Source organism: Tupaia chinensis, unplaced genomic scaffold, assembly GCF_000334495.1.
Source record: "Tupaia chinensis unplaced genomic scaffold, TupChi_1.0 Scaffold000252_1, whole genome shotgun sequence".
Lineage (NCBI taxonomy): Eukaryota > Metazoa > Chordata > Mammalia > Scandentia > Tupaiidae > Tupaia > Tupaia belangeri.
Genome location: NW_006159732.1, coordinates 5,840,777 through 5,854,154, shown reverse-complemented (window position 1 = coordinate 5,854,154; position 13,378 = coordinate 5,840,777). Strand labels below are relative to the sequence as shown.

Genomic DNA, 13,378 nt, shown 5'->3' with positions numbered 1-13,378 from the left:
AGTTAAAGCCCCTAGGTCCGAGACTCAAACCACGGTTGGCTACGTGGGAGTCCAGCGACATAGCCATATGCCAACTGCTGGTCCTGTTCCTATGCACTTTTAACCCATCTTGACATATTATATTTACAATTTGTACTCTGATTGTTTTACTTAATACTTTTTGAGCCTGTTCTCTTTGTATAGAAGGTATGCCTAGCATAGTTTTAATTTTTTACTTATATGCAATGTACTTAGAGAAAGTGCCCATGTCAAATTGTAGGTTGGTAAATTTCCACAGACAGAATATGTCAATATAATTGGCATTCAGATTAAGACAAGTATACCAAAGGCTCCTCTCTTGCTCCTGTTCTATATTAGCTACAGTAAGTGACTATTCTTCTGACTTCTGACATCAGAGATTATTTTCCATTCTAAACCTATTTTAATAGCCACATCTAAAACTATCATTTTATGTATATTATAATTCACTTATTATGTTGTTAGAAGTTCTGATGTTGAACTTTTCTTAGTATGGGGTACACCTTTTTTCTATTATAGTAACTTTCTCAAGAATGATGTTCCTCAGAGGAATGACATGAACATTTCTGAGACTTTATGTGTGTGTGTGTGTGTGTGTGTGTGTGTGTGTGTATATATATATATATATATATATGTATGTACAAAATAAATTATTATATATTATATATAAGTAAATTATATAATATATAATACCAAAGTAGTTAAAACAGTTATACTCCCACCAGTGGTTTATAGCTCTTTTATTTTCAACCCAATAAGTCTTGGGTATTACATTATTTATTTTTTAGAGAGATTTTTTTCCATAGGGCATGTGTGCTCGACAGAGAGACTGAAAGCAGGAAATCACCCCCGGAGGGATGGCCACACTACAATCTCTTCTCTATTCTCCTCTTGGGATTTTGGGCACGTATGCACATGCACCCAACCTGAGTTTTTAGCTACGGGGTCCAAGACTCAAAACTCCATCAACTACATGGGAGTCTAGCAATGCAACCCGTTACACTTCTGTTGGTTGTGGGTATTATAGTCTTATATTCTTTTAAGCTACTCTAAATAGATAGGTAAGAAACTGTATGCAAAATAAACTTTTTAACTCATTGACTTTTACCTTATGTAATATAAAACAGTAGGGGGGGCCAGCAGATGATATAGTGGTTAAATTGTTGGACACCAACATGGCTGATGACAGTTTGAGTCTCCAGCTGGGAGCCTTGAAAATCATGCCAGGCACATATGCATGCGTGCCTAAGATCCCAAAAGGAGAATGGAGAAGAAGGGATTGAGGTGTTTCCATCTCCTCAAGGGGGGTGATTTTTCACTTTCTCTCTCTCTCTGTTTCTCTCTCTCTAGTGAGCATACGTACCCTATGGCAAAAACCTTTAAAGATACAAAAACAATATGATATGATAAACATATTAATAAAATTTAAATCTCAAAATGACTTAAACCAATAGGCTGTATATGTTGAAACTCCATGACTCTGACAAGTTAATTAGTAAGTTGAGTGAAGAGATTACTGCTTTGTTGTGTGAGATTTTGATCAAGCCACTTTTTTAAAAAATTTTTCTGCATCTTTATGTCTGCATCTATAAAATGGTGAAACTGGACCCAGTCACCTAGTGTAAGACTCTGTGCTGTTACTTATCAGGAATATGCATTTCTAGTGTTGGAGTAGTTTATAGACTAGCAGAGAAGTCAATTACCAGAGCCCATTTAGCCCAGTTTGTGGGTCCAGGCAGAAACTATAAACATATTGGATAACACCAGTGATTTTGAAACTCAGCTACTTTTGTTCAAATGCTGGCACTTATCTGCCTCAGTTTTCTAATCTGTAAAATGGGGATAATATCAGTACTTACTTATAGGAGCTGTTATGAGGATTTCAGTTGTTACTTTAACTTCTCTAAATTGATAGGTAAGAAATTGGTTAGAATTTTCGGTGTGCCTGGCACATAGAAATCCTGCACATTCCAGATAATGCCTTAGCTGAATTAGCCAAAGAAGAACATTCTAGGCAGATGAAGGGCAAGAGAAAATGCACAAAACTTTGGCATATGCAGTGAATTGTAGGTCATCTAGTATTATCAGAACACAAAATATGTGGAGGACAAAGACAGAAATGAACCTGACAAGTAAGCAGAGACCGGGGCATGGAGACTTGAATGCCTCTTTGCCACTTTTTTCTCCATTACCCAACACGATTTCTGTCGTAAAATAGGTATTAAATAAAAGTGTTTTGAGTGAAAAAAAAGTTAGAAGGCTGTGTTGCATATTCCATATGAGTCTTTGAAAATTTTTCTGGGGAATGTGACATACATTTTCTTTGGTGCCAGCATGTAGAATGGATTAGAGGAGCTAAGACTGTGGTCTGTTAGACTTGCTAAAAGGCTATCAAGGGAGAAGAATGGAACTAAAGCAAAAATAGTAACTGTTGACAGGTGGGTCCACAGTTATAATTAGGTATAGGAAGAAAACCCTTGAAGACATAAACCAATTAATAAACCTCTTCTTTCTTTTTTTCTCTTCTAACCAATAGCTTCCATTTTTCCTCCTTTTTCTAAATGTGTTTCCTTTTCTAGGTCAGTTCTCGTTCCTGTTGGGTGTGTCCATGTGCTGCCATGTTGAGGGCTAAGAATCAGCTTTTTTTACTGTCACCCCATTACCTGCATCAGCTAAAAGAGTCATCAGGATCTAGGCTTACATGGAAGCGACTACTACACCAGCAACAACCGCTTCACCCAGAATGGGCTGCCCTGGCTAAAAAGCAACTGAAAGGCAAAAACCCAGAAGAACTAATATGGCGTACCCCAGAAGGAATCTCCATAAAGCCCTTATATTCCAAGAGGGACACTAAGGACTTACCCGAAGAACTTCCAGGGGTGAAACCATTTACACGTGGACCATATCCTACCATGTATACCTTTAGGCCCTGGACCATCCGCCAGTATGCTGGCTTTAGTACTGTGGAAGAAAGTAATAAGTTTTATAAAGACAATATTAAGGGTGAGATTTTAATGTGAAACGTATATTTTTAAAAAATTTACAAGAGGGTGCTTAAGAGAAATAGAGAAGGAGGAAGCATCCCCAATAAGGCATGGTCATTGCCATAATCCCTTCTCCATTTTTCCATACTGTTGGGAATCTGGGCTTGCACAGGTGTTGCGTTCATAGTGTTCTTCAAGCTTTCAGGGCTGAGATTCTAACTGTGGTCAACTGTGTAGAATACAGCTACTTTAACTATTAGGCCACAGAGTTGGCCTGATACATTTTATTTATAAAAAGACATACACCTTTTTTTTTTTTTTAAGTTTTTGTCATAGGTGCATGTGTACACCAGAGAGAGAGAGAGAGAGAGAGAGAGAGAGAGAGAGAGAGGGAAAGTGAGCAATCACTCTGCAGAATAGATGGCTATGCTGCAGTCCCTTTTCCCCCATTCCCCTCTTGGGATTTTGGGCATGCAGGTACACATGCCTGGTGGGATTTTTAAGCCACTGGGTCTGAGGCTTCAACTGCCATATGGGAGTCCAGCACCTTAACCACCGTGCCATCTACTGACTCCAATCTTGTAATTTTTTGAGGATAGACTAGTTAATCTCTGTAAAGATAATATTCACCTTATAATTTTGCAGTTGAAGGTAATACTCTGAAAAAAATTGATATTTTAAAACATCCTTTGTCAAAAACAAATGAATCAGAATAATGTGCTAAATTTTTAAAAGTAAACAGCAATTATGTACACATTCTGTAAAAGGACTTAGGTGAGGTCAAATTGTGTTAAGAAAAGAGATTGGCTTTACCTTCAACAAGCTTTTCATTGACATTGCCAGAATAGGAACTGGAGGGGGAAGATAGTTTACATGATGCTCAGGGGAAGTGATGGGTAACGTGCTATAAAAGTACAATTCAGCATTCATTCTCTGAAAATTATGTTATCTACTATTTCTTCTTTCTGTTCTATAATAAATTCATACTATGTGAGTGCTAAACTTGAGGATTTTTAAGTTTGTATTCCCAGTATAGGAGTGAACTTATATTTAGTATAGACTATTATAGTTATTCAGAAATCTTATATGGATTTTGTAGTTCTGTTTCCCAGGATATTTGAACAACCAATACATCCCACTATGGCCATGTTAGACAAAGAAGAAAAAGGAAGTACACATGCAAATCTAAATTATGTTAACATATATGAACAGTCAGACATTTTCATTAATTTAAGAAATACTTCAATCAAGAACTGTGAAGAAGGGGATGGCTCCATAGTCTAATGGTTGTAAGGAATCCCAGATCCCACATGGTCAACTAGGATTCAAATTCTAGCCCTGATGATGTGAAAAATATGTTGAGTTCATGTGCATGCATGACAAAAATTCTGACAAGATGGATAAAGAAAAAGGGATTGGGGTGGGACTGTGCCCCATTGGGAGGGACCCCTTGTCTTTCTCTTTCTCTCTAGAGAGTGCACATGCCCTTTGACAATTAAAAAAGTGAATAAGATAAATAAAAAGAACTACGAGGAAGGTCAGCCCCATAATGCAGTGGTTAAGTGAATCAGATGCCATGTGACTGACCAAGATTCTAGTCACTAATGTCTTGGAAAACATGCCACCTGCATCTATGTGCATGCCCAAAATCCTGACAGGAAGGAGGAATGGAAGAAAAACAATTGTGGCATAGCCATACTCTCCTAGGGGTAGTGCGTTCTCTTTCTCACTCCTGCTCTCTTTGGTAAGTGCACATACCCTTTGGCAATTAAAAAAAAAGAATTGTGAAGATTAAAAAAAAAGAATTGTGAAGATTAAAAAAAAAATCTGAAAAAAAAAAATACTCAGAGTGATATGAGTTAAGTGAGATATTATGTTCTTTCTAGTCCTATAGTAAGGCCTGAAACTCAGTTTGTGCATTTTAAGCATATGGGAAACACTTGATTCTCTTAGGAATATTTAAATTTATTTTGACATGTGTAAGCATAAAAATAATGTTATAGCAGTGTACCATGATGACATGAATCAATACTCTTAGTAATATTAAAGTAAGTCAGTTTACTTTGATGTCAGACTTTTTAATGTTACATTATTTTTCTTTATATATTTAGCTGGTCAGCAGGGATTATCAGTTGCCTTTGATCTGGCAACACATCGTGGCTATGATTCAGACAATCCTCGAGTTCGTGGTGATGTTGGAATGGCTGGAGTTGCTATTGACACTGTGGAAGATACCAAAATTCTTTTTGATGGAATTCCTTTAGAAAAAATGTCAGTTTCCATGACCATGAATGGAGCTGTTATTCCAGTTCTTGCAACTTTTATAGTAACTGGAGAAGAACAAGGCGTGCCTAAAGAGAAACTTACTGGTACAATCCAGAATGATATACTAAAGGAGTTTATGGTCAGAAATACTTACATTTTTCCTCCAGAACCATCAATGAAAATTATTGCGGACATATTTCAGTATACAGCAAAGGTATCTTTTGTGTTTTGTTTTATTTTTAATAGGTTTTGCTGTATTTCTTTGAATGTAGGCAGAGAGAGAGAGAGAGAGAGAGAGAGAGAGAGAGAGAGAGGGAAAGTGAGCAATCACTCTGCAGAATAGATGGCTATGCTGCAGTCCCTTTTCCCCCATTCCCCTCTTGGGATTTTGGGCATGCAGGTACACATGCCTGGTGGGATTTTTAAGCCACTGGGTCTGAGGCTTCAACTGCCATATGGGAGTCCAGCACCTTAACCACCGTGCCATCTACTGACTCCAATCTTGTAATTTTTTGAGGATAGACTAGTTAATCTCTGTAAAGATAATATTCACCTTATAATTTTGCAGTTGAAGGTAATACTCTGAAAAAAATTGATATTTTAAAACATCCTTTGTCAAAAACAAATGAATCAGAATAATGTGCTAAATTTTTAAAAGTAAACAGCAATTATGTACACATTCTGTAAAAGGACTTAGGTGAGGTCAAATTGTGTTAAGAAAAGAGATTGGCTTTACCTTCAACAAGCTTTTCATTGACATTGCCAGAATAGGAACTGGAGGGGGAAGATAGTTTACATGATGCTCAGGGGAAGTGATGGGTAACGTGCTATAAAAGTACAATTCAGCATTCATTCTCTGAAAATTATGTTATCTACTATTTCTTCTTTCTGTTCTATAATAAATTCATACTATGTGAGTGCTAAACTTGAGGATTTTTAAGTTTGTATTCCCAGTATAGGAGTGAACTTATATTTAGTATAGACTATTATAGTTATTCAGAAATCTTATATGGATTTTGTAGTTCTGTTTCCCAGGATATTTGAACAACCAATACATCCCACTATGGCCATGTTAGACAAAGAAGAAAAAGGAAGTACACATGCAAATCTAAATTATGTTAACATATATGAACAGTCAGACATTTTCATTAATTTAAGAAATACTTCAATCAAGAACTGTGAAGAAGGGGATGGCTCCATAGTCTAATGGTTGTAAGGAATCCCAGATCCCACATGGTCAACTAGGATTCAAATTCTAGCCCTGATGATGTGAAAAATATGTTGAGTTCATGTGCATGCATGACAAAAATTCTGACAAGATGGATAAAGAAAAAGGGATTGGGGTGGGACTGTGCCCCATTGGGAGGGACCCCTTGTCTTTCTCTTTCTCTCTAGAGAGTGCACATGCCCTTTGACAATTAAAAAAGTGAATAAGATAAATAAAAAGAACTACGAGGAAGGTCAGCCCCATAATGCAGTGGTTAAGTGAATCAGATGCCATGTGACTGACCAAGATTCTAGTCACTAATGTCTTGGAAAACATGCCACCTGCATCTATGTGCATGCCCAAAATCCTGACAGGAAGGAGGAATGGAAGAAAAACAATTGTGGCATAGCCATACTCTCCTAGGGGTAGTGCGTTCTCTTTCTCACTCCTGCTCTCTTTGGTAAGTGCACATACCCTTTGGCAATTAAAAAAAAAGAATTGTGAAGATTAAAAAAAAAATCTGAAAAAAAAAAATACTCAGAGTGATATGAGTTAAGTGAGATATTATGTTCTTTCTAGTCCTATAGTAAGGCCTGAAACTCAGTTTGTGCATTTTAAGCATATGGGAAACACTTGATTCTCTTAGGAATATTTAAATTTATTTTGACATGTGTAAGCATAAAAATAATGTTATAGCAGTGTACCATGATGACATGAATCAATACTCTTAGTAATATTAAAGTAAGTCAGTTTACTTTGATGTCAGACTTTTTAATGTTACATTATTTTTCTTTATATATTTAGCTGGTCAGCAGGGATTATCAGTTGCCTTTGATCTGGCAACACATCGTGGCTATGATTCAGACAATCCTCGAGTTCGTGGTGATGTTGGAATGGCTGGAGTTGCTATTGACACTGTGGAAGATACCAAAATTCTTTTTGATGGAATTCCTTTAGAAAAAATGTCAGTTTCCATGACCATGAATGGAGCTGTTATTCCAGTTCTTGCAACTTTTATAGTAACTGGAGAAGAACAAGGCGTGCCTAAAGAGAAACTTACTGGTACAATCCAGAATGATATACTAAAGGAGTTTATGGTCAGAAATACTTACATTTTTCCTCCAGAACCATCAATGAAAATTATTGCGGACATATTTCAGTATACAGCAAAGGTATCTTTTGTGTTTTGTTTTATTTTTAATAGGTTTTGCTGTATTTCTTTGAATGTAGGGATGGTTATAAAATGTAACCTAATTTGTATGTACTAATTGAGCCTGAGTAGTAGTATAGTATAGAGACAAGATATATTACTATTGTGAGTTAGTTTTGTTTTTTATTTTTACCATCAATGACTGGAGCATTGCAGCATACCAAATGAATTTTCTCATCATGGATATACTGTATATGGGTTCAGTCAAAGATATTACCATATACATTATTGTCTACAGATAATTTTCCAGTTTTAGGTCCCTAAAATGTCTTGCTGCTTTTTCTCATAATTCCCTCCCTCTCACCCTCCCCAGTTTCCTATCCTTTTCCCACACTCTCTAGTATCACCATTGCTCTCCATGTTTTTATACTTTCAATTTTTTTTGTTTTTAGTTACTAATTTTATAGACTATAATTTCCTGTAGGTATCTGGATAGTAGATTTTTCTTTATTGTTAAAATTTAGTTTCTTGATAATAATTAGAATCAGGGAGGCTTCGTAATTAACATTTCTTTATTTTGCTCCATAATTCAGATATAGTTGTAAGGTAGACATAAGTGTCAGATTAGAGATCAGAATAGCAGCTTTATTTCTGCTAAAAGCTGAATTGGAAGATAGCACATATCTGTAACTTCAGTTCTCTAGTGTTAGAGAGTCAAATTAGATTTATCTTCCCCAATCAGAGTGTTGGGAAAAGAAGGTTCATATAGTGTTCTTATAGTAACGATGGTCTATTCACAGGAAAACATTTTCATTTTCCTTTGAGCAGTTCAAATATACTTCCCCTTTTTATTCACACTTTTCTTCTTGCTAATAACAATGCTTTCCTTTTCCTTATCTACCTTAGACCATTATTTCATGCAAAGGGAAAGTATCTTCTCCATCAGACCTTTTTTTATCTCTTACCCCTTGTAATTACTATTATCTCAGAACCCTGGCACTCATCACCTCCACTTCGCATTTACTATTTAGCCTTTGCACTTCACAGTTTTTTTATTTTTCATGCATTTCATCTGCCCAAATGAATTGTGTTGTGTAGAACTTTTTATATGCCAGGAACATATGCACAGGACAATTGTGTTTAGCAGCATATTACAAACAAATAAACAAATTTAGTTGCTTAAGCTAAGTGGGAGTCAATTCTCTCTCATCTAAATGGAGTCTGAAAGTAGGCTGTCAGGGGCTTGCTTCTAAGGAAGCTCCATGGTTATGAGAGTTCCAGGTTCCTTTTGCTTCGCTAGCCTATCTGCTCATTGTTAGGGAAGGAAACGGGCCAGGTGTGTGGCAGGGGTGTCCAGCTCCTGTGATTTAAAGTGAACACACCAAACTCCCATTTGTATCTCAGGGGATATACATATGGAGTAGTAATAGAAGACTAGAAATTTGGCCCTTGTACGTTCATACTCTGAATTGAGATTCAGCTCTTACAGAGGGGAGTGCAGAATAGTTATTAAAATACATATAGTAGTCGGTGCTATTATGTACTTGGGTATTTTATTTTTTGAAAGCTCCTTAGTATTTTTCCTACGTTCAGTCTTTTTGTAAGTTAGAACCTTTACACAAGTTCCAAGTTGCTATCTATAATCTTTCCTGCAAGTGATAAGATGACAGTTTCAGATACTGATCAATTAAGGTTATGTTGAAGTACTTTGTAAACTGAACTTTTGTATTTTTGCAAAGTTTTTAATGAAAATACATGGAACCTAAATTACCCTAATTATTATTTTTTTTAAGAGAAATTTTTGCTATAGGGTACATGCGCTCTCCAGAGAGAGAACGACAGGAAATAAGAAATCACCCCCCCAGGGAGAATGGCCATGTCACAATCCCATCTTCTCCATTTTCCTCTTGAGAATTGGGGCATGCATGCACATGCACCTAGGGTGAGTTTTAAGCCACTGGGTCTGGGACTCAAACCACGGTTGGGAGTCCAGCGATGTAACTATTTCGCCATCTGCTGGTTTCCATAAATCACCATCTTTAAAATAATTTTGTTTCCTATAGGGTACAAGTGTGCTCCAAATAGAGAAGAAAACGAAAGTGAGAGAAAGTGGGAAAGCATCCCCAGGAATTCCATACCAGAATTTCTTCTTCCCCACCACAATTCTTCCTCCTCCATTTCCTCTGGTTTTTGACCAGGCAAGCAACACATGCATCTGGTGTATTTTTCCAAGCTGCCAGTTGTGGGACACGCAGTTGGCTGGCCATGTGGGATCCATCTGTATTAACCACTACACTACTGGCTGGTCCTAAAATCACCATCTTAACCAATTTTTTTTTTTTTTAAATGCAGAGAGGGACCAGCAGATGATGTAATGTTTACATTGTTGGACTCCCATGTAGATGACCATGGTTCAAGTCCTGTACTTGGCAGCTTAAAATTCTCACTAGACGTGTGCATGTGTGCCCAAGATCCTGAGAGAAGATTGGAGAAGGGGTTGTGGCATAGCCATTCCCCTGGGGGGTGATTTCTCTCTTTCTGTTTGTCTCTTTCTGACTCTCTGGTAAGTGTACACACACTATAGCAAAAATTTCTAAAAAAAAAAAAAAAAGAGAAAAAACATGCTAGAGAAAAGGCATAGGAGAGAAAGAGAAATGGTATTTTTTTTTTTTTTAAATTTTATAAGATCTCACTGTGGAGCAATCTTCCTGTCCTAGTCTCCCAGTTATCCTGGACCCCCGGCCTTCATCGCTGTGCCTGATCTGTGTAGGTTGGATCACTCATATGGCTTCAGCCATCTCACAGAAGCACCCTCCGGCTTCTGCCACCATCTTGTGTGTGCAGTTTTTTAAGCATACAATTCTAGTGCCAGTAATTACATTCGTGTTGTGTAACTATTACCACCATCCATCTCCAGAACTCTTCCCATCTTGCAAAACTGGCACTCTTTACCTATTAAACAATAATTCCCCATTTCCCCCTCCTGCCCCAGCCCCTGGCAACCACCATTCTACTTTCTGTCTCTAAGAATTTGACTTCTCCAGGAATCTGAAGTATGTGGAATTATGCAATATTTGTCTTTTTGTGACAGGCTTATTTCACTTAATGTCATCACATTTCATCCATGTTTAGCAGTGTGTCAGCATTTCCTTCTTGTTTAAGGTTGATACTTCATTATTCCAGTCTTTCTGTTATTCTTAAATTCTGGTCCTAAACTCCTCACTGAAGAGAAGCACCTGTTTGTTTCCTTGCTGCTTATTTGTAAACCCCAAATATATTCAAGCGGTCTTCAGTTCCATGTGTTGCAATCCCCTTTTTGGTTTTGTGACAGAAGCTTTTTAGAGCTTTCAGTTATAAATAAAATATTTACAAATGTAAGGTATATGTTTATAGATATATATGTACATATATAAGATAGCTATAATGTGTATATATGAATATATATATATACACACAAGCATATATATATATATATATATATATACACACATACACACACAGAAAAATATAGACATGGTAGTTCACAGATTGTCCATTTAAACTGAGAGTGAATTAAATATAATAATTAACTATTTTTAGCTAACATTGTAAAAATAATACTTGCTTTTTGAAAAATGGTTTAATCAAAGATTGTAATATTTTTATTCACTTTAAAAATTATTTTATTACAGTACATGCCAAAATTTAATTCAATTTCAATTAGTGGATACCACATGCAGGAAGCAGGGGCTGATGCCATTCTGGAATTGGCCTACACCATAGCTGATGGATTAGAGTACTGTCGAACTGGACTCCAAGCTGGCCTGACAATTGATGAATTTGCCCCACGGTGAGTAAATCAAACATAGATATTGCCTTGACATAAAATAGCGCAGAGGACAATGATATGAGTATACAAATAAATATATTGATACACAAATTTGTAAATGATTTTGTCATGCTAGATTTAGATTCTCTTATGTTTTATCTGAGTGATAATGAGACAATAAGCTAATATGGTTGGGTGTTGGAAAAGTCATGATGCATTTTTGCATAGAAAAAGTACATTATAACTTTTCTGACAGCCTAATATTCATAATCCAAATTCAGAATTAAATTTGGCCATACTTTGTAAATTTGGGGACTATCTTGTCTGTATCGTTACAGGGAATACAATTAATACAATTGTACAGAGAGTACATTTTAACAAGTTATATTGAAATATAACATAATATTAAGATAACTTTGCTTTTAATTTTTAATTTTTCCATTCTAAAATATGGAATTCATTATTACAGTCATCTAGACAGAGAGAGAGAAGGCAACTCCAGATGGGATTTCATCATGTCACAGTCTCTACTCATTTCCTCATCCTGTCAGGATGATTGGCCGTGCACACACATGCACCTACCTTTTGTTCAAATGACCAGGATTAGTGTTCAAACCAGTGTCAGCCGTATGGGCTCTGGTTCTCTTAGCCATTGGGTTATGGGGCCACCCTATTGTTATTTTTAAATATTTGCAAGTAGATATTATCCAAATAAAGAAACTTTCTTTGGGATTTTAAGTAACTTTTAGGGATCCTGGGACCAGCATATTTGAGAATTGCCACATTAAGAACTTCTATGTGTATATCAAGAATTTGTATTTTTTTTATATATATAGAGAGATATTTTTGCTATAGGATGCATATACTCACCAGAGAGACAGAGACAGAGAGAGAGAATGTGAAAAATCACTCCCCAAGAGGGATGGCCATGCCACAATCCCTTCTCTTCCTGGAATTTGTGGCATGTACGCACATGTGTCTGGTGTGATTTTTAAGCCATCAAGTCTGGGACTCGAAGTGTGATCTGCCATGTGAGAGTTCAGTGCCTTAACCACTATGCCACCTGCTGGCCCCTTATTTTGGTTTCTTATTAAGGCTCATCTTGTTTGATGTAAGGAATCACAATCTTTGTGTTGTTAGAGGCAGGCAAGTAACTTAAATGTGTAATTCAGCTACAAAATATAAGATAAAAAGGAATAGTGAGAAAAATTGGAGAATTATATGCCTAGACCAAATGCACAACCATTCTTTCAAAAGCTTTCTTGGGCCAGCAGATAGATGGTATGGAGTTTAAGGCGGCTGGGTCTCACAGGTAACTGCACAGGAGTCTCAGATATGTAGGCTTGAAAAATACTGTGCATGAGTGTGTGTATGTCCAAAAATCCTTAGGAGAGAATGGGGGAAAAGGGTTTGGAGAATGGCCAAATCTCCTAGGAGATGTTTTCTCACTTTCCCTCTCTCTGTGTCTTTCTCTGTCTCTGGTGAGTGCATGTGCATAATAGTAATAAAAGAACAAAACACTTTCTTACTGTCCATAAAGCAAGTTTGTCATTTATTCCCTTCATAAATAACCCCCATTTTACTTACTGGATATTCTTAAATTTTTTTCTTTCTGTTTTTTAGGAGGTAAATCTTTCTTTCATTAAGAACACAAAAAATTCATTCTTAAAGAAAATGAAAAAAAACATATATATATGTATACATTGTATGAAAGTAGAAATGGAATATTATTGATGATAACATGCTTGATTAAGTCACTATGCAGTTTGTCTAGATGGGAAACTACATTTAGTATGTTGTGATGATGCTCAGGGAATGAGTGTTAGGTAATATTAAAAAAAAAAGTTACAGGAGGAAAAAAAATGCACATTGATGACTGCAGCGAGCTGTATGGGCACAGCTGGGTACTACTTTATAGTATGTTCATTCTACTCACCGGGGTTTAT

The 13,378-nt window shown here is 36.4% G+C and overlaps 1 protein-coding gene across 1 annotated transcript in view; it reads left to right on the top strand.

Annotated features, from left to right (window-relative positions):
* Positions 1-13,378, top strand: part of MMUT (methylmalonyl-CoA mutase) — a 48,555-nt gene that overhangs the window by 2,000 nt on the left and 33,177 nt on the right. The window contains exons 2-4 of the mRNA XM_006149096.3: positions 2,598-3,021; positions 5,114-5,481; positions 11,296-11,453. Of these exons, the coding sequence (XP_006149158.1) occupies positions 2,637-3,021; positions 5,114-5,481; positions 11,296-11,453 (911 nt within the window). The 5' untranslated portion in view covers positions 2,598-2,636. The remainder of the gene's footprint in view (positions 1-2,597; positions 3,022-5,113; positions 5,482-11,295; positions 11,454-13,378) is intronic.